This window comes from Lissotriton vulgaris, unplaced genomic scaffold, assembly GCF_964263255.1.
Source record: "Lissotriton vulgaris unplaced genomic scaffold, aLisVul1.2 SCAFFOLD_1138, whole genome shotgun sequence".
NCBI classification, from domain to species: Eukaryota; Metazoa; Chordata; class Amphibia; order Caudata; family Salamandridae; genus Lissotriton; species Lissotriton vulgaris.
In genome coordinates this window covers 53,841-75,602 of record NW_028244494.1, presented here as the reverse complement: position 1 = coordinate 75,602, position 21,762 = coordinate 53,841, and the positions used below count along the sequence as shown (strand labels likewise).

The 21,762-nt window shown below is 50.7% G+C and overlaps 1 protein-coding gene across 1 annotated transcript in view; it reads left to right on the top strand.

The window, feature by feature from the left end:
- The window catches only part of LOC147667214 (5'-3' DNA helicase ZGRF1-like), a gene marked incomplete at its 3' end in the record, with an annotated part of 340,063 nt that overhangs the window by 267,311 nt on the left and 50,990 nt on the right, over positions 1-21,762 (top strand). The window contains exon 14 of the mRNA XM_086948844.1: positions 6,043-6,181. Within this exon, the coding sequence (XP_086804970.1) occupies positions 6,043-6,181 (139 nt within the window). The remainder of the gene's footprint in view (positions 1-6,042; positions 6,182-21,762) is intronic.

Below are 21,762 nucleotides of genomic sequence, written 5' to 3'. Positions count from 1 at the left end.
GGTGAGTCAGTTTGACTACATCTGTTTTTAAAGTTGTAAGCAATACCTGTTTGGAGATATTGTTCAACAGTTTCCAGTAGTATCAACTTAGTTGGAGCTGGAGCTGTTTATAAGACCTAATTTCTCCATTCCCTGTTTGATTAACCGAGGATAATGTGTATATCATAATATGCACCTCTTCTTATACTCAGCATCCCCAGTTGAGGTAATTGCTGATAACTTCACGTAGTACACTTAATGAAATACCCTCAACCACTTGCATGAGTACATATGAAGAGAGCTCTTTTTTTTTCTCCAAGTGAACTAGAAACACAGTCCCTCATATATTGTTGATACTTTTCCAGATACACTGGGCACTTTATTCATTGAAACAGATGAGTTAGTGTCGTTATTCCTTACCTTACCTGGTAGGTTACCATGATTTGTGACACACAGTAGACTTAATGTGATATGTTTGATTACAGCAGGGCTATTCAGATGCGAGCCTCATCACTAGATTGACAGCCTGGATTGTGGGATTCCTTGACTTAGTCCCCCGGTATGCCATTTGATCATACTTTATAGCCCAGTACATATACACAAGTTCACTATACTACAAGATTGAACAAGCTATATTTCTGTACAGCTTGACATTTCACATGCAAGCTCCCTTGAGGTTTTTCCATTAAAAATTGATACAATCATCCTTGCGAGATCCATTGCTACAGCCCGTGTTATGTTATTAGATTGCATTCCACAATCCTTAAGATGAATAACAACGCATCTAATCTTACTATCTGATTGATACACGATTCTTTTGTTCCCAGCTGTCTCCTCTTTATATTTACCATCCGTAAGGTGACCCTTCTCTAAATAATTGTGTTTTGGGGGTTGAAACGTCGACAGACAAATACTGCAGTAGAAGTAGACTGTTTTCAAATTGATTTAGGATCTGAACACTCCCAATCGGAGTTTTTCGCTTTTGATCTAAAATGTCCTTATCATTCACATGTAAATACTTGCACAACGTATAGCACTTGTGAACAAATTATTCACTTCATCACTTTCACTGTGCCATCTCACTCTTAGAAGCACCTTAACCTGAAAAATTGATGAATAAATAGAGTTCTTGTTTGTAACAAGGCAATCTCATTGTGGATGAACAATAAAATTGTATATCGCATTCTAAACCTTACTAGTGAGTGTTTTTTGTAAACTGCTGCTGTGGAAGTTAAAGGCTACACTTTTTTATGGGGACCACTTGTGTCTTTATGTTTAAATAGCGAGCACCAATGCTTTACTGCTGTTTATCAAGAGTAAAATGCACAGAGTCTCATGTCCAGCAAGACAGACATGGCAAAGAAATTGGGATGAAATCACACCAAAACGTAATTCCCTACTCCCAGCATCTTTCAGAATAATCAAAACGGAGCTGTCACATGTTATCTGTAGCACTGAATTATCCCTAGGGCCTTCCAAAAACGAAATTTCCTCCTGAGGAGGAAAAACGTACTTTACAAGTTGGCAATGAGCTACGTCTGATCGTTCCCTTGCTTCTCTTCTGAAGATTGCAGAATGGTGGGCACTGTAAATATACACACCACCACCAACAGTGCTCCTTTTCACTGTAGTTATGTTGGTCTCATCACTGATCCTGAAGGCTGTGCAAAGAATCAGTGGTGTTGAAGTGTGTTGGCTTGCAGCTCTCAGTCGCCCGGGAACAGTAGTACAAAATCGTGGCAACAATCGTATTCTGATTGCCACCAACATTTGAGTTACCTTCAACGTAGCCCCATGACTCCTTCACAGACTTCCTTCCAGATTTTATGGAGCTCAGTTTCTCCAAGACGAAATGATGATTCCAGACACCAAAAAAAAGGATTCATGGCTAAAGGGATGCATGACCAGGAGAGAATATCAGTTGAACCCACTTCCCTCATAACAACCTCTAGTAAATTTGGTTTGGGGGATGTGAGATTCGGAGAGGATTGTTGTGGTGTGCACCCAGTGGCAGAGACTTGTATCTTAACTTTCTTTAGTTGATCGATTGGCGGTGTGAGTGACAGTAAGTCTACTGGGTTTAAGTCTCTGGGGGTGCTGTTTTCCTGTCCACCGGGGAAGCAGTTGCTTGCCAGACTATCCCAAGATGGATTTGGTGTGGCAAGCACCTTACATGAGAGACTGCCTCTGCAGCTGCACCCGGTTCATGGCTATTGGTGTGACTTGTGACAATTGTTCCAGAAATCAGCTTGGCTCTCTCTTGGTGCCAGCTCCTATCTGTAGGGCATGCCAACAACCGCCAGAACATCCCACAGGGGTACTTAGCATCATGTATAGCACCAGCTTTCCGGCTTTGGTTCTGAACTGAGTCACTCTCAGACTGCTGCAGTCCGAGTCTGTTGGCAAAGACTGGTCTTCTGTGCTGTTTGCTGTGTGATATTTTGTCTCGTGGTGGATTAGCTGTGGAGGCACTTGGGTAGAAGTCAAGCCAGAAAAGACATAGGCTGGCTTGATGGCTCTTTAAAAGGGAGGACCCACTAGTTCCATGTTAGTAAAAAGTAAATGGTCGGATCAGGCTGTGACTAGATTAAATTTGCAGTGACATTGTTAGCAAGGTGAGGCTATGAAGAGTGGAAGGAGGGATTTACTCTTTTGGCAGTCACAAAGCTTATATACAATCAAAAACTAAACAGCTTTGAAAGACTTGAGATGCGAAGTCACTGTCCTGTAAAATTCAGTTTTAGTAATCACAAAGATGGCTGTCACCATTAAAGTAGTACTACACAGCAATGCTGTCTGTGTGGGAAGGTTGTGTTTGTATGATAAATGCTAGGTGTGACTTGAATAGATATTTAGAAAGCAGATTCTGGTCCCAGCTCAAGCTATTGCCAGTTCTAATTCATTGAGATCATGGGAACCACAAGCATAATATTAAGCAGAATACTTTTCTTTTTAGTCGATGAATCATCATATTTTTAACGTCTGACCTTTAAGACAGCTTTAACTGTCTCATCAGGGTTTTGCTTTTCCAAATAATCCATATATAATATAGATAAATTAAGGGGCTTTAATCAGCATGCTTCATCTGTTGGCCTGTTAAATTGCAATTTACATTTTGCTTCTGCCGCCATTGCATACACCTTGAAGCATTTGGTAAACCCACCTTACCTTTTGTGCACTAAGCCTGTGGATATTGTTCACATCAGTCGAAATGTTTCAATTCTCTTCGATGATAAAGCTGGTTCATAGTGAACTCACTTTATTTAATTTTTTTAATATTAACTTTAAATATGGTCTCATGCACTTTGGATATCTAGTTAGATGATTATTTATTTTCTGTTTCGTTTGTAGGTGTCTGCTCTAGACGGTGCGCATGCACTGTCATGAAAGTGACATGCTGTATCGACTTCATGGGTTTACAGCCCGCCTATAGGCTTCCCATTTGCCGGCACCATCTTCACTCCATTTTTCTCTCTCCCCATTTGTCAAAGGCTAGCATATGTCAAGCCTCTTCCGTGTTTAGCCCTCTCCTAGAGCACCTACCAAGTACTGTTAAACTCATGCTGGGGCCATCTTTATCTATTGTTTCGGGACTACTTCTTTTTTTTTTTTTATGGGTGATCAGTCTCCCCACTCGTTAGGGAAGCTGGTGTTTTATTTAACGACCAGTGGCATTTTTTTATTTTGTTAAATCCTGTGCCGCTCTATGTGTTTGGTCAACCTCATCTAAACACCTCCTGTAATGACTGGCACAATAACAGCTGTTTGTAAATCTTTATATCCTGATTTGCGTAGACCAAACGTTAAAGCTTGAAAAGTCTTTCTTGGAACCTAAACATTTATTTTTAATGCTAATGCTCTAAGCAGTGACGTCGACATTGCGCATTTACTTTACAACAGTCTTACTAATAATGTACAAACCATTTTTTGAAATAATGTTAATATTGGTAAGACACTGCTGCTACTGTAATTTCACTTTATTAAACATACCCGTTTCTTCTGTAAGAATGCTGCTGTAAACGTAAAAGTATTTCTTCCATGTCTATCCTTAAGTACCCTAGCGTTTCCAGGGTCATATCTCTCAAGCGTTGGGTTTGGTAGTTTGCCACAGCTAGTGCGGGCTGGTGCAGTGGGGGCTGTGAACAGGGACCAGGGCAGGGGGGAACCATATCTGCGCTGCAGCCACTGACCAGCTGAGCGGGGCGCTCAGTGTCAGGCTGCCCAGAGCATGCCGAGGCAGTGACTGTAGCCTCAGAGGCAGACAAATCAGGCATGGGATACGTGCAACGGACAAGCGCAATGCCACAGTATGGGCATCCTGTTCACCAAGATATGGAGGCTCTTCAACAACCAGGGCGAGTGGGCTGCAGCCACTGTTCTAGGTTGCACTCAGCTTCATCTGTAGAGGGAGCGAGAGAGAGGTAGAATTGGCATCAGCAGTGCCTCTGTCGCTGGATCCTGTAGGGCCTGGCCTGTGGCTCTCCTGTCCCTGCTTCCGGGGTGCTGATCTTACGCATTGTAATGGTGTGCCTTGCACTGCAGACAAGTTAACACAGCACATGTGTTTCTGAGTATGTTTACACATAAACACACTATCAATCAATCAATGACACTTATAGAGCGCGCTACATACCCGTAGGGTCTCAAGGCGCTGGGGGGGAGGGGGGGGGGGGGGGTGCCGCTACTGCTCGAACAGCCAGGTCTTCAGCTTCTTCCTGAAGGAGAGGTGGTCTTGGGTCAGGCGCAGGTCGGGAGGGAGGGAGTTCCAGGTCTTGGCGGCCAGGTGGGAGAAGGACCTTCCTCCTGTAGTCGCTCTTCGGATGCGGGGGACGGCGGCGAGGGCGTGGTTGGCTGATCGGAGGTGGCGTTTGGGAGCGTAGAAGTTGATCCGGCTGTTGAGGTAGCTCGGGCCTTGGTCGTGTAGGGCTTTGTGTGCGTGGGTGAGGAGGCGGAAGGTGATTCTTTTGTTGACGGGGAGCCAGTGAAGGTCTCTCAGATGTCGGGTGATGTGGCTGGTTCGTGGGATGTCGAGGATGAGTCTGGCTGAGGCGTTCTGGATCCGCTGGAGTCTCTTCTGGAGCTTGGCGGTGGTACCGGCGTAGAGAGCGTTGCCGTAGTCCAGTCGGCTGGTGACGAGGGCCTGGGTGACGGTCTTCCTGGTCTCGGTGGGGATCGGCTGGGTACTTGCAAGAGCGCCATAAAATGATTCCAGATTTAACTCATTGATTTGTGTCCATAATTAAATGTGAGCAAAGCTTAATGTAATGCTTTTTACTTCATTTCAGAGCCTGTGCTGGAGTAAACATTATGTGAAAACCTTAGCAAGTGTGGGTTTCGTTAAAATAGTATCCCAAAGTCATCTTTGTTCACTCAGATGGCTCACAGACACTAAGACTGGGATTTCACTGCCTCTTGCAGCTCATCCCAATGCTAAATGACATGCCATTGACAAAGCCAATAGCTCTCGCATTGCCGAGATTGGCTTTGGCAATGCTTGTTCGTATTACTGTTAGAAAGAGTTTAAGTGACATTGTAGTAATGTGTCTACCTGTGATCAGTAACATTGCAGCTGCCTGCAATTCGATTTATTGTCACCTTCCCAAATAATAATGTAATGCAAAGCACAACTGAATGGTTTATTATTTAAAAAACATTAGTTACTAAAACAGCTACTCCAGTTAATGTTTTAAATGTAACATTTATATTGCAATCATAATGTGACCGCTTATAGGTGGCAGCATGCTTTCTTTTTTTAAAACTTGTATTTCTGTGGCATAAGTGTGCAATAAAAAAATAACCGTTGCACCAGTTTGCCAATGGCAGTCCTATTGGCTTTGCCAGTGGCCGCTCTCTGTGTTGTCTGCAATTGATGCTCAGGCCATATAAGTTAGGGATGTATCATTCGTTATTGTTTTGTTCATATCTGCGTACAGATGTTCTACCCTGATCGTGCGACAGTCCAGACTAAGTTGCAGGAAGCTTGGGCCGATGAGTCATTAAGGTAGAACATCTGCAACAGATATTGGTCACACTGCACTTCTCATGTGATTTGTTGTTTTACAGAACATGTGCATCTCCGAACTGTCTTTCCCCAGTGAGACAACGGTGGAAAATGCCAGCCTTCCCAAAAGGCAAGTCCTTATCCCGACTTCATTTCAGTCTCCTTCCCACTACAAGCAAGTCTTCACGGCCGTTTTAACAGGTATACACTGTGCCTACCAAATGTTTTCAAAAGTAGGGGGGAGGCGTTGGTGGAAGCCGCGTGAGAAAAATGTAAGCCAGTTTCGAGTGTGATCTCTTCTTTCAAGTGGTTATTTTGCCTCAAGATGATTTAACTGTGATATTGTCAAATTTTATATTTGGGTAAGTGGTAATTCACAAAATTGGATTTGATTGCAAAATCCAAGTTTGCGGTATAATTTAATCCATGCAACAAAAATTTACCATCACAGCGTACTACAAAATATTCATTAAATATGAATACATCGCAGAACCATTTCCAAAATGGCAAGTCATGTATATTAATCAAGATGTTTCTTATTAACGCCGGCCCAGGATAGGGCGCTCTGAACACCTGCACTTTTTCCAGTGTTCAAAGGCTGTATCCCCTCGTAAAAGTACAGGATTTGAGCCTTGTTGCGACTGTTGCAAACAGATGTCTGTGACAGATCTCCATGACTTCTGCCTGGTGTTAGATCTGGGGGTCTCTAGTTGGCAATGGTTATCACCTTTGTCCAAATAGGGACCCTAACTTCTAAGTCAGGATAAGGGGATTACACTCCTTAATAACCCCTGCTCACCCCCTTGGTAGCTTGGCACGAGCAGACAGGCTTATCTCAGAGGCAGTGTGTTAAGCATTTGGGAATTTACACAGTAATACAGTGAAAACACACAGGTTTTATAAAAATAAGTATTCTTTATATAGACTTAAACACAAGACCACAAACAAGAGAAATCCACACTACTACACTTAAGGTTCCTTAAAAGATGATTAAAGTCTCTTAGTTCAAGTTGTTGGTAAATGCGACAAAGTTCTCAACAAAGTACCTAGATGTGTAACGCAAAGTGAACAAAAGGCTCGCAATAAGGGAGATGCATCGGTTCCGTGACCCGGGGGAACGGTTGCGTCCTTCCTCAATGCTTGCGCTAAGTAGGGGACTCGTCGTAAGCCTTACAGGTGCGGAGGTGATGCGTAGATTCTCGGGCTGCGGGCCCGTTGCGGTGCGTAAGATGACGTCTTGATGCGATGCGACGATCCGGTTGCGATGCGAGAAGATGTCACCCTTGATGCGGCGATGCGATGACGGCCTGGCAGCCTTGCGACGACTCAGTACTTTGGAGACGCGACAGGCCCTGCGACACGCTTCTCCGGCAATGCGATGGCGACTCTCTCGATGGCGTCACGCTTCTCCGGTGATGCGACAGCAGAAAGCTTTGATGAACACACGCTTCCAAGAGATGCGGCGAAGGCTCGCTTCTCCGGCGTTGCGATGATTTCAGCTGCGGCGACGACACGCTCTTCTTGATGTGTCGCGCTTCCAGCTCCCAGCGGCACACAAGTGACTGGAGTCAGAATTCCCAGCAAGGAAATTCAGGAGGGAGCTGGAGGTGAAGTCTTTTGTCCCTGAGACTTCAGCAGAAGGCAAGCACAGTTCAAGCCCTTGGAGAATATTCTGTAGATGAAAGTCCTTACAAAGTTCCTTCTCCTTTCCCTTGGCAATGAAGCAACCACTGCAGGCCAACCCAGTAAACAGCACACTGGCAGAGGGGCAGTCCAAACTCCTGCAGCTTCCCTGGTTCTTCTCCTTGGCAGAAAGGTTTCTTGTTCCCGAAGTGATCGAATTTCTTGGGATCAGGGTCCCAATATTTATACCCCAAAATCCTTTGTTCTCTGAAGGTAGAGAGGCCTCTGCCTTTTTCAAACCAGTTCCTGAGCACTTTGTTGAAATGACTTTCTTCTTCCTTTCACTGTGCAGGGCAGAGACATCAGACAAGCCACAGGGGGTGGAGCCAACATTGTAGAGGGAAGGCCCAGCCCTTTTCAGGTCCCAGGTGTAACTCCTCCCTCCCATCTAGATGCAGATCTCTCTATTCACCACTGGGCTGCCCCAGCCTGTCTCCTGGAATTCCCCAGCCCTGTCACACACAAACCCAAACAAGGAATACACAGCCCAGCAGAGGCAGGCTCAAATGGTTAGGCAAGCAAATACCTGCTTTCTAAAAGTGGTATTTGCAAACACAGAATATTAAAATAAACTTTACTAAAAGATGTACTTTATTATTCTGAGTTCAGGCATACTAAATTCGCATTTCTACCCTGTTCCCTGAGTCAGTTAGGATTATAAGAATGTAAAAATCTAACTGCCCATTCTAACCTATGAGAACAGGTAGCCTTCAATAGTGAAAAACGAAAATGGCTGTAATTCACTATTAGAACATGCTACACACATCAGAGCATGTCCTACCTTATACTTACAATGCACCCTGCCCTTGGGCCTACAATAGGGGTGTCTAATATGAAGCAACGGTAAGGTTTTGGGACTGGCAAGTGGGTGCACTTGGCCAAGTCAACATGGCAGTGCTAGACTGCACACAGGCCTTGCAATGGCAGGCCTGAGACACACTTTACAAGCTGCTTCTTTGTGTGGCACAACCAGTGCTGCAAGGCCACCAGCAGCATTTGATTTACAAGCCCTGGGCACACGTGCACTGTACTATGGGCTGACAGATAAATCAAATAACCCAATCATGCAATCCAATCAGTATATCAATTTAACATGGGGAGCACTTGCACTGTGGCACTGATTAGCAGTGGGACAATGCCCAAAGCATACATCCAGCAAAAACATATCAAAACAGAGGAGGCAATCTCTCAAAACGGAAGGGAGACTCACGCCAATGATGTCAGGTCTAACACCTGATGTTTGGGTTCAACTTCAAGTCCTGTATGGAGTGCGCCTTTATGATCATGAAGGCGATCCAAGAGCATGAATGCGAGTTGTACATCACCGAAGTCCGGCTCCCACTCGAAGTTTAGGGCGCTGACCCACTCCCACTCCTGACAATATTCCTGCGACAGGTCATTGTCGAAGTCCAAGTCTTCCAGTATGTCAAAGTCAAACTGAAAGCACAAAAAGACCATGTGGGATTTATCCCAGTCCTGGCATTTTCAACTTGTGCAGTCGTGAGGATGTCATGGTGCCCCCTGGCCTGGCTGTTGGCCCATCTCTGGCTCCCTTTCGCACACTTTTTACCCCATCATTTTGCAGAAGCCTCCAGTTGGGGTACTACCAGCAGGTCCCCCATTTGTGCCTCCAGAATTTGCCTCAGGTTCCGCTCTGCCACTGGAGCGGAACTCCAGTCCGCCACCAAGATCCATGCCGATCCCACTGACAGACACTGGCACCAGAGGAAGACTCCGTTCCTATCTTCCTCACTGACTGAGCCAAATCCATCTCTCCCTGACCTGGGTCACTTCTCAATGCTGTACCGACACCACCAGGCCCAGTCCATTCAGATCAAGACAGAACAATTCCATTATGTTAGACCCATACCCCAGTGCTCCAACAACGATTTGGTTCCAACTATGAACTGAGTTTACCTGCCTTTGGGTGTGAGGATGGTGACGAGGGGGGTATCTTGCTAAACGTTATGAGGATGAAAATGTATTTCTGGACTTACAAACTGCCAGTGGGTTGAACACTTCCTTGACACTGCATTATGGTTCCCCACCACTCAACCTCTCCTCCATAAGACCAGCGACCGAACAAAGTGCCTCCTTTGGTGTAGGAATGACATGCACTGCAGCAGTTTTTGACTTGAAGTTACCCACTAATGAGGTCAAAACAATGTTTTATCAGTAGTTTTACAACCTAGTCAAACTCTGTTCGAACATTTGCTTCCATTTAATGAGGCTCTGACTGACACTCGTGTGGGCATGTGGTCGAAATAGGCAGGTTCTCCACGACCTGGGCCCCAAGTACCTCAACAACCGCCTGACCTTCTACACGCCCACCCGCCAGCTACGGTCGACCAGCCTCGCCCTCGCCGCCGTTCCACGCATCCGCAGAGCCACCGCCGGTGGAAGATCCTTCTACCTGGCAGCCAAGACATGAAACTCCCTCCCCATCCACCTCCGGCGAACCCAGGACCATCTCTCCTTCAGGACGCAACTCAAGACCTGGCTTTTCGAGCAGTAACGGACCCCTCTCCCCCCAGCGCCTTGAGACTCTTCTGGGTGAGTAGCGCGCTATACAAATGCCATGATTGATTGATTGACTCTTCAGGCCAGTGCAGGGTGCTCTTGACTTTCTAAGACAGCACCCCACACCAGAGAGTTTGGTGGTTCAAGTGAACCCCCACTCTTTGCCAACTACTTCTCCAGACAGAGGGTTGACCTTACTTGAGACCTTTGGGAAGCAGATATTTTCCCCTGCCAGCCTGGCCCTCAGAGCAGTCAATACCAGCTTCTTGTTGGGTGGTATACCAATGTTTTGCGGGACAGGGTTGGTGAGATCTTACCAGCAATTCCAGAGGAATTTAAAGCCAATTTGGCTCAAACCATCCAAGATGGTCAGGATGTGGTAAAGTATATTGTTAGACGGACCGGGAGGGTCGGCCGAGGACAAGGGGAGAGGTCTCCGGGGAGAGCCGTCTCCAGCGATCGTACAGACGAGTAACTTCCCCCCCACAGACGTACACCACACAAAGATAAGGTTTTACGTTCTTTATAAGCAATCTTTAAGTACGGTAGAATGGTACAAGGAGGTCTGGACTCAGGGGTCCCCTCGAATTTTAGTCTCTTGGATGGGAATGGGGTAGCGGGACAGTCTTGTTACCAATCTGGTAGATGTGATGATACGATGGATAGCTCACAATCCTCGAGCTCGGCGTTCTAGGTGGTCGGGCCGCGGCGGAGCCAGCAGGTCCCGAGATGATCGAAGGTGACGACGGTCCGCGGCGGTGCCAGCAGGTCCCGGTGAAGATGGTAGTTACAACGGTCCGCGGCAGTGCCAGCAGGTCCCGACGAGGTTGAAGGATTCAGAAGGTTGCGGCAGCGCCAGCAGGCAGGACAATCGTTCGCAAGGCAGGACTACGGCAGCGCCAGTAGTCCGTCAGGGATGAGTTCGTCGCGGTGTCTCTCGACTCCAGGATACAACTGCCTTCCTGCTCTGGAGCTGCCCCAGTTATAGGTCTGGCGCCCTTTGATGTCCGGACCCTCGCACTTGGAGGTCGGGAGGTCCGGGATGAGGGAGTCCAGACACCCAGCAGGGGGGTGGAGCCAGCGCCCGGGGGAGCTGGGTGCGATCGGCACCTGGCGGGGGAGAGCCATCGACACTTCTTTCTCCCATTGACCTGTCAAGTGGGCCGTTCACCTCCTGGGTGGATGGTGGTGCCGGGATGTCGGGGCCTGGCCAGGCCCAGGGTGAGGGTCAATCTGAGGCCACGCGGCCTCGTGGTGCAGTGTCCAAGATGGCGGCCGGGCCGGCCGGGGGAGCTGGAAGGGATTCGACCACATGACACAGAGATGTCCGGGGGCAGGAGTCCCGCCTGGGACGGGTTGCGGGTTGCTTCTGTGGGTAACATCTGGAGGACCGGGGCTCGGGCCCTGTCATGCGGGGAGGAGGCAAGCCCCTCACGTGGCCTGTCCAACATGCGTCCCCCCCAGCTGAAGGCGGGGAGAGTCACCCATCCTCTTGGGGACTCTCCTCGTCGAGGCCGAAAAAGAGTGACAGGCCATCTGCGTTGGCGTGGTCTTGGCCAGGTCGATGTTCCACAGTGAAGTCCATCCCCTGCAGGGAGATGGACCAACGTAGTAGTTTTGGATTTTCCCCCCGCATCTGCATTAGCCACTGCAGGGGCCGATGATCTGTCTGCACCCAGAAGTGGGTACCGAAGAGGTAAGGCCGGAGCTTTTTGAGGGCCCACACCACTGCGAAGGCCTCCCTCTCTATGGTGCTCCAGCGTTGTTCTCGGGCCAGGAGACGTCTGCTGATGAAGGCCACTGGTTGGTCAAGTCCTTCGGGGTTCAACTGGGAGAGGACTGCCCCAATGCCATGGTCGGAGGCATCTGTTTGGACGATGAATTCCCGACTGTAGTCGGGGGCCTGGAGCACAGGGGCAGTGCACATGGCGGCCTTCAGCTTCTCGAAGGCCGCTTGACAGTCTGGGGTCCAGTTGACCTTCTTTGGGTGGTTTTTGGATGTGAGTTCCGTGAGGGGCCCCACAATGCTGCCATAGTCCCTCACGAACCGCCGGTAGTAGCCTGTGAGCCCCAAGAAGGCGCGGACCTCGGTCTGCGTGATGGGGGGCTGCCAGGACTGGATGGCAGCGATCTTGAGTTGAAGAGGGGCCACCAGACCGCTTCCCACCTGGTGTCCGAGATAGGTCACGGACCCCTGACCAATTTGGCATTTGCTGGCCTTGATCGTGAGGCCAGCCCGTTGGAGGGCCTGCAGGACCTCTCGGAGGTGGTGGAGGTGGTCGGGCCAGTGGCGGCTGTACACAGCAATATCGTCCAGGTAGGCGGCGCTGAATTCCTCGAGTCCCGCCAAGACCTGGTTCACCAGACGCTGAAAAGTAGCTGGGGCATTCTTCATGCCGAATGGCATGACCTTGAAGTGGTAGTGGCCATCAGGGGTGGAAAAGGCGGAGCGTTCTTGAGCCCGGGGTGTGAGGCCGATCTGCCAGTAGCCCGCTGTCAGGTCGAAGATGCTGAGGTAGCGGGCAGCTCCCATGCGGTCGATCAGTTCATCCGCTCGGGGGATGGGATGGGCGTCGGTTCTGGTGACAGCGTTCAAGCCCCGGTAGTCGACGCAGAACCGGAGCTCAGGCGTGGTGCCGGGGGCGGCAGCTTTGGGGACCAGTACCACTGGGCTGGCCCAGGGGCTGTCTGAGGGCTCGATGACCCCGAGCGTGAGCATCTTGGACACCTCCTCTTGGATGCAGGCCCGTACCCGATCTGGTACGCGGTACGCCCGATGTCGGATAGGGGGACTGTCCCCAGTGTCCACGTCGTGCAAGCACCAGGGGGTGACCCCTGGGGTGAGGGAAAACAGGGTCGCAAACTGCAGCAGGAGGTCCCGGCAGCCTTGGCGCTGTTCCGGGGTGAGGGCTTCTGAGAGTCGGACCCCGTCCACGGAACCATCTTTCTCCCGGGTCTTTAGGAGATCAGGGAGGGGCTCGGAGTCTTCTTCTGCTCCGCTGTCTGTAGCCATCAGGAGGCTGAGCTCCGAGCGCACAAAGTGGGGTTTGAGTCTATTGGCGTGGAGGACCCGGAGGGGGTTCCGTGCAGATTCCATATCGATGAGATCGGTGACGGGGCTCTTGCGCTCGACCACTTTGAAGGGCCCCGTCCACTTGTCCTGTAAGGCACATGGTTCAGTGGGGGACATCACCCACACTTGTTGGCCAGGTTTGAATTCGATGGAGGAGGCATTTTGATCGTACCACTTCTTCATGTCCTCCTGACTGGCCTCAAGGTTCGCTTTCGCCATTTCTCTGAATCGCCTGGTCTGATTGCGTAGGGTCAGGAGGTACTTGAAGACATCTGGAGGGGTCTTTAGGGGGGGCATCTCCCAACCTTCTTTGACTAGGCTGAGGGGCCCTCGCACAGGGTGTCCGTATAAGAGCTCGAACGGGCTGAAGCCGAGGGACTTCTGGGGGACTTCTCGATACGCAAAGAGGAGGCACGGCAGTAGCACGTCCCACTGGCGACGGAGGGGCTCTTCCAACCCCCCAATCATCCCTTTGAGCGTGCGGTTGAACCGCTCAACTAGTCCGTTTCCTTGAGGGTGATAGGGGGTCGTGAATCGGTAGGTGACCCCGCACTGTTGCCAGAGGGATTTCATATATTTTGAAATAAAGTTTGTGCCTCGGTCGCTGACGACTTCTCGGGGGAAGCCCACCCGGGAGAAGATCCCCATCAAGGCCCGGCCGACCACCGGGGCTGTCACAGTTCGCAGGGGAACAGCCTCGGGGTAGCGGGTGGCATGGTCCACCAGTACCAGGATGAACCGATGTCCTTGTGCTGTACGGGGGTCCAGGGGCCCCACAATGTCTATTCCCACCCTCTCGAACGGGGTGGTGACAACTGGGAAGGGTTGCAGAGGTGCTTTAAGTTTGTGGCCGCTCTTCCCGCTGGCCTGGCACGTGGGGCAGGAACGGCAGTGGTTAAGGACGTCGTTTCTCATCTTGGGCCAGAAAAAGTGGGTCACCAGGCGACTGTAGGTTTTGTCTTGACCCAGGTGTCCAGCCAGGGGGACATCGTGGGCCAGGTTTAGCAAGAAGTCTCTAAAGCGGAGGGGCACCACTAGTACTCGACTGGCCCCTAACTCCGCGATTCTCTGTTCACTGTACAACAGGTCGTTGTCCCAATAGATCCAATGGGCTCCGGAGGTGTCCCCTGCGCTCTGGGCGAGGGCTTGCTGGCGGAGTCCCTCGAGGGAGGGACAGGTCTTCTGCTCTTGACGGAACTGTTCCTGGGTGGGCCCCCCTTCCTGTCGCCACTGAGCCAGGCTGGGAAGGTCCTGGGGCTGAGCAAGCCCTTCGGGAGTTGGCCCTGGGGGATCGGTCGGGTCGGTGTCTTCTACTGGAGCGACCGGGGGAGGAGGTGCTGGCCATTCGGGTTCTTCGGGTCGGGGGATGGTACGGGCCGCCATGGCCCGGGTGGTTACGCACGCCCAGTCTGGGAGGCCCAACATCCCCAGGTGCTCTCTTCTCTCTACGGCGGCCCACGGGGAACTCTCAAGATCATTCCCCAGGAGACAGTCCACGGGGGCATCATCTCGGACCGTCACCTTCAGCATGCCGGAGACTCCTCCCCATTCGAAGGGGACGCAGGCCATCCGACAGAGACTCTCCGAATTGTCGGCTGAACGGATGGGGCAGAGAATGTTCGGCAGGATCTGTTCTGGTGTCACCAGGTGACAGCGGACGGCCGTCACACTGGCTCCTGTGTCACGTAGGGCTTCGGCCCTGCGCCCATTAATGTTCACCCACTGACTATATTTTCTGGTGTTGGCGGGTAGGGGAGCCCGCGGGACCATGTCTCTTCCCCCTAGGCACGCTAGCACCATGGCGGCCGGTTCCCATTCTTGTTGTTCTTGCTCGCATTCCTCCTGTTCTTCGGAGATCTGTTCTCCCCCCAGGGCGGCGGCAGCTACCTGGCGGGGTCTCGGAGTCTGGTACTGTGGACAGTTCGGGTCACTTGCGTAGTGGCCGACTCGCTGGCATCGGTGACACGTGACATTGGCTCGGTACCCCGGGCGCACTGGGGGGTTGCCCCGGTTGGCCGGGGGCGGTGTGTTGGCAGCGGGGGCGGCCGGGGCGGTGTCTCTTCCTCGTCCCTGGCCTCCTCCTCCTCCTCGGGGACGGTGCTGACCTTGGTTGTTCCGGTGCTGTTTGTGCGGCCCGCTCCGGCCTACTCGGGTGATCTCCCACCGGTCAGCCTCGGCGGCGAGCTGCCGTGGGTCCGTCAATTTACTGTCGAGGAGGTGCTGCCTGAGCTCGACGAAGCAATTTCATAAATCTTTATTCGGTAAATTAATCACCATAAAAGACAACAATACATGTTAAAAAATGTTAAAATACAATCATCATAATAATGTACTAGCAGCAACTGGGAAGGACCAAACTTACACTACCACTAAACACTAGCGTATTAATAGTAAAAACAGGACAGAAAATACTCCAGTTACTCGAACTTAGCAGCTTCAGACAACTCCACTCACGGTAGATAGAGGCAGTGCAATCTTCCCCAAAGATCTAGATCTAATAATCCAGGCGCTACCTAGAAACTTTGCCACCCCGCATATCACTGAGGTAGATGATACATCCGATGTAATCACTCGTAATGCCGAGCGGTGACACCTCAACCCCAAACCTTTACATACTGGTTTTAACCAGTTTTTCCGTGGCACTTTATACGCTGGGCAAGCAAAAAGAAGGTGGGCCACGGACTCTTTAGGGGCCGCACAACCCGGACAGGATCGCAGAGGACCGCCCTGGTTGGACCATTTTGAGGCAAATTCATGCACCGGGAGGGTACCGAACCTTAGCTTTAAAAAGAGGGACCTGTCAAAAGGTTTAGTTATCAAATCCAAAAAGGGTTCAAGCTTCCTTACACTCTTACACTCCAGAAAGGACTCTGTAAGTGCCCCCCCTGATGTGTCACGTGAAGATTCAGCCTGGACCCAATCCCAATATAATTTCTTGATAACCATCTTGGGCGGGGGTACTTGGGACTCCCAACTATCGCTCAAACCCAATTGGGAGACCAATAGCCTCAGATTTTTCAGCCAGCCAATTTTACCCCCAGAGTCCAATAAAATTAACTCGTCCAGTGCTTCCGCGTATTTGACCAACTCCTTAGTCCTTCTCAGGCGAACCCAAAAAAGTAGTGGTCTCAGTCTCACTATATCTTTTAGGGCGCGTCTGCCAAGGTCAAGCCGCAAGGGAATAAGGGGAGTGGAAACCGGGAGTGCCACCACGTCTCTCAAAAACTTATTTTCCGCTAAGGTTAGCTCGTTTACATTATTGAACCCCCATAATTCGGAGCCGTACAATGCTGCCGGGAGTATCTGGCCATCATAGATGGCCATTACCGGGGACACTGGTTTGCTAAGTGATGCCCGGTGCTCTCGAAGGATCACCCCCGAGACTCTTCTGTGGCCCAACAGCATTTTCGCTAGGTGATCCTTCCATGTCATTCGGCTGTTTATCCGAATCCCTAAATAGTCAAACGCCTCAACCAGCTCCAAAGGCGACCCATTAAGGAGAAGGTTGTTTTTAAAATTTTTGGAGGGTGAAAAGGCCATCAATTTGGTTTTAGTAGTGTTGATGGTTAGGCCCCTCTCTGTACAGAAGGTGGAAAAACGCTGCAGGAGTTTGTGCAGGCCTACCGGAGATTTAGCTATCAGTAGGGTGTCATCAGCAAAGAGTAGGGTTTGTATCTTTTCCCCCGCCAGGGTTGGGGCATCCGTCTCTTCTCCTCTCAGATGGTCCACCACACCATTCACAAACAAGGAGAAGAGAGTCGGAGCCATGACACACCCTTGACGGACACCACTCCTCACAGGTACCCTATCAGTCAGTTGGCCCTGCGAACCCCATCTAATCCTGGCATAAGTCCCCTCATGGAGTCTTACAATCAATCTTAAGAGCGGGCCAGGGAAGCCCATGCTTTCCAGAATCTCCCAAAGTTTGGCTCGGGGGACCAGGTCGAAGGCCGTCTTGAGATCTATGAAGGCCATATATAGGCTTCCCTTTTTGATGGTAACTGCCTTCCAATAGATCCCAAACAGCCGAAAGACCTGGTCCACCGTGCCCACCCCCTGACGAAAACCGGCCTGCAGATGAGACAGAATGCATTCTTCCTCCATCCAGTCACATACCCTGGTGATAATAACCCTGCCAACCACTTTCTGGACAATGTCTATCAGACTAATCGGACGATAGTTGGCAGGGTCATCTCTAGCCCCCTTCTTGTATACTGTTACCACCTCGGCCCCCTTCCAAGAGTCTGGCACGGGGTGCCCCTTTAGGAGCAAATTCATTACGGTGGCTATTAAATTTGCCCATGCCAGGGGTTCAGCAATCAGGAGATCCCCAGGGATCCCATCCGGGCCAGCTGCCTTTTTGGGTGTCAAATGTTTAATTGCTGCCACAACTTCGGAGGCCATAAATAAACACTCCGTCTCCCCGTCAGGATCCCTTCCCTCCCCACAAGAAACCAAAGGGCCAGGTGCATCATCGCTGCCGCCATACAGAGATGTGAAGTGCTTGAACCATTGCTGGCAGGTTATATGTGTTGCTAGTGGCTGGGATTTACCCTGTCTGGCTCCATTAATTAGATTCCAAAATTGCGTCGAGTCCCTCCTTCTGACTGCCTCTGTTAATTCCCTCCAGTGCTCCTCCTCCCACTCACGTTTTGCCAGATCGATTGCTCTCACGTACTCCCTCCTGGCCGCTCTAACCAGGTTGGGATTCCTTGAGAGCAAGGCAACTGACAGACTCTTCCTCTTAACCCTGCAGTTAGCAGAATACCATGGGTTGCTGGTTATAGGGGGCAGCCTATTAGATCTACGGGGTTTCCCGTTAGAGGAGAAATAAAGACTTAATTGGTCTATCGTGCCTTTATATGCAGAATCTAGTTGTAAAGAAGAGCCTGGAGAACCCACAACCTCCCGTTCCAACACTCCCAAGTCCCTCTGCAGGTCTTCGATGGTAATTTTGATGGTCTCTAGTTGGTCTGCACTTAACTGAGCTTTATCCCACTTCAATCTACGATTGCTTTCGTAGGGGATCACCTCTTTGGTTCGTTTCAACGACACACTCAACCCTTCCACTTTCGATTTACCCCATTTGAACTTACAGCAAAGCGGATTATGGTCGCTGTCCTGTGAGGGTACCACCTCCATATCAATAAGGTCCATCCACATACTGGCACTCACTAGGATATAGTCAATTCTGGACGGGGCCGTTATCCTATTAAAAGTCGGTGCACCTAATTTATCAGATCGGGACCTGCCGTTAAGGGCTCGTATTTTATGCTCCCTAGTAAGGGCATTCAATTGGATTGCCCTAGCGGACCATTTCCGAATGGGGGGTATCGTCAAGGGGGGGATAGACCACCTAAAATCGTCCTCCTCATTTCCCAGTGGGTCATCACCAAGAAGAGGTTCGAACGTACAGTTAAAGTCGCCACCCACCATAATTCTGGCTGAGGAAGGGCAAGTGGCTAGAGCAGAGTCGAGGCTCAATATGGTTGTGGATGCATTGTCCCCCACACCCCCTCTCGCATACACATTAAAAAGTTCAAGTCTAAACCCCTCTATATGGCCCCTAGAAGAAAGGTGCATTAAATCACTGCAGTGGGTGTCCGTAGATTCCATGTCCCAATCTAGGTCAGTTCTTATCCAGACCAATAGACCTCCTGCTGGTCTGCCCTTCCCACTGCTTATTGCTGGGGAGAAAAAGGATGTATAGCCAGATTTGTCAATTGGCAACAGACACCAAGTTTCTTGGAACAGGCAAACATCGAACTTCTCGATGAATTCATGCCATTCAGGAATGTCTAATTTCCTTTTGAGCCCAGCTATGTTCCAGGAAATCAGATTTATTACTCTGGCTCCCTTGTGAACTGGAAAATGCCCTTCCCTAGAATCCCCCCCCTCCAAACTCCCATCACTAGGCTGGTAGCTGTTACTCACACAACCAGGTTGGCTTTCAGAATCAGTGCAGGGCACAACATTAAACATATCCGTGGCAACAGAGTGGGGCATATTCGATAGGGATCCAATAGTGTCATCAGTACTGACCCCCTGGGAATTAACACAAATAAATCCTCCATGCTGGGGATCCGCTCCTTGTCTACCGCCTCCCTCCTCCATAGGCTGTAAGCATCAGTCGCAGTCCTCCAAGCCACTGAGCTGCGAAAACCTATTGAAGGTATCTAAGGGGGTGAAGGGTCTGAGATGCTCCATTGCACCTTTGTGGCTTGGGTGGTGACTCTGTGGAACCGTGTACCAACCGGACTGACCGTTAGGATAGTACTGATGCTGGCCAAGTACCTGGTGGGTACTGTTGTAGCCAAACTGCTTGGGCCAAGGGGCGTGAGTCTCATCCCTGCGTGTGGGTGGGTAAGGAGCCGCCCTCGGGTAAAAGTAGGTTAAGGGCCTAGGAATGATAGAGTTTCCTCCTCCCACATAAGGCCAGTTTAGAATGTAATCCACTGCACGGGGGTCTCTGAAATTAACCACTACTAGATCCCCGTCAATATCTTTCCTAGTGTTACCCAGCCACGGGAGCCTTCTCACATGTACAATATCCCCATCCACGTTAGGGGCTATAGGCCTAAATGTCCTCAGCCAGTGGATTATTTTATTTTTCAGTTGGCCATAACCTTCCGTCTTATTGTCTGCTAGAGGGGGAACCCCAGACATGACTACTACATAGGGCACCGCCTGGGGTGGAATTTCCACTTGAGGTACCTTAGTTACCGGACAACTAGGGCGACCCCCATCCCCCCGTCTCTCGCTACCAATAGCTGGGGGAGCCTTTGGTGGTGGCATTTTGGCGCCACCATCTGTCCCAGCTACAGAACTAATCGGGGTCGTTGTGGGATTATTTTTATTTTTCTGGGTAGCAGGTGCCTTCTTTCCCTGTTGCTGCGCAGTCTGCCTAGACGTCTGGAGAGGAGCAGCGGAGGTGACTACTGGGGGTTTTACCATCCCGGAAGACGAGACCCCAGTGCAAGATACTGGTAGTGTTCCCCCACTCCCCTGAGCCCTGGTCACCGAGGCCATGCTATTTAAGGCAACCTCCACTAAGGTCAATCTATTTTCGACTTTCATAAGGCTCTCAATCACAGGTAACAACAGAGACCTCAATAAAAGTTCGAGGTCCCCTCGGGGCAGGAGAGGAATCGGTGAGTTTATAGCTAGGGGCCCCTGACTATTTACTAAATCTGGTGTAGAGGGGACCACAACAAGCGAAGTAGCCTCTACTGGTATAGCCTCGGGAAATACAGTAGTTGTAGCTTGCATAGTGGCCCTTGCATGCGGTGAATATAATTTAGGGCCTTTTCCAAAGTCTAAATGGGAGATTTTAGCTTTGGCCTTCCCCACCCTTAGTTTCCTCCTTTTTTTACATGGTGGAGGGCCATGTATCTGTGCAACCACTTGTAGCTTGGATTTGAGGGGTTTAGGCTTCAGGGGGGCAACAGGGATCTGAGTAGGTGGGTCGATCACTATAGGATCAAGGGATACACTGGGTGAGGGTGTACAGTCCCGCAGTAAGAGTGGGAAGCCTTCTTGACTGACGGTATCCCTCCCAAAGTCAATTAAGTCCCCCTCAGTGGGCAAGGATACGGATGCGGAGTCAAGAAGGGATCTGTTTTTCAAGCTTTCGATTGAACGCCTCCGCTCAGCCCTGCGCTCCGCCATGGACATTTCCTTTTCCCCCTCGGACAATACCTTAGAAAAGAAATTGTCTAGAGACCCATTGCGGAGTTTGCCCTTCTTCCCAGGTGACCCCCCAACGGATAAGGTAGCCATTAACTAGCCTGTAGCACAAGCCTGCGGAATGAGTTGTTAGTCAGTGGGCCCAGCCCGGCCTACTCTGGCCTACGAGGGCCTCAGAGGGCCCGCCCTTTGCCCGGGCTTCGCCCCGGGCGCTCCCGCGCGCTCCCGCGCAGCAGGACTCAACAACTATTATTGACACCTTCCTCCAATAGGGTGAGGGGGCGGGACGATGAGGGAGAGCAGCCCAGGTGACACGGGCTCGGGGTTTCCCTTTGGCTCCTGGGAAACGGAGTCCAAACCCCGACGCTCGCAGCCCTCGGTCCCGCTCTGCAACGAAGAGGTCTTCTGCCCCGGTCCTAGGGCGACGCGGGACCCGCGAAGCGGGTTCCGCTAGCAGCAAACACAAAGGGAAACCGGGTGAGTGATAGGAAGCACAGCAGTCCGTCCCTGGTCCTGTTCAAAGGCAAGGCGAGTCCCGCCTTCACAATCCACACGGGGCACTATATCCCGACCCAGCGTCAGGGGACGGGACGATGAGGGAGAGCAGCCCAGGTGACACGGGCTCGGGGTTTCCCTTTGGCTCCTGGGAAACGGAGTCCAAACCCCGACGCTCGCAGCCCTCGGTCCCGCTCTGCAACGAAGAGGTCTTCTGCCCCGGTCCTAGGGCGACGCGGGACCCGCGAAGCGGGTTCCGCTAGCAGCAAACACAAAGGGAAACCGGGTGAGTGATAGGAAGCACAGCAGTCCGTCCCTGGTCCTG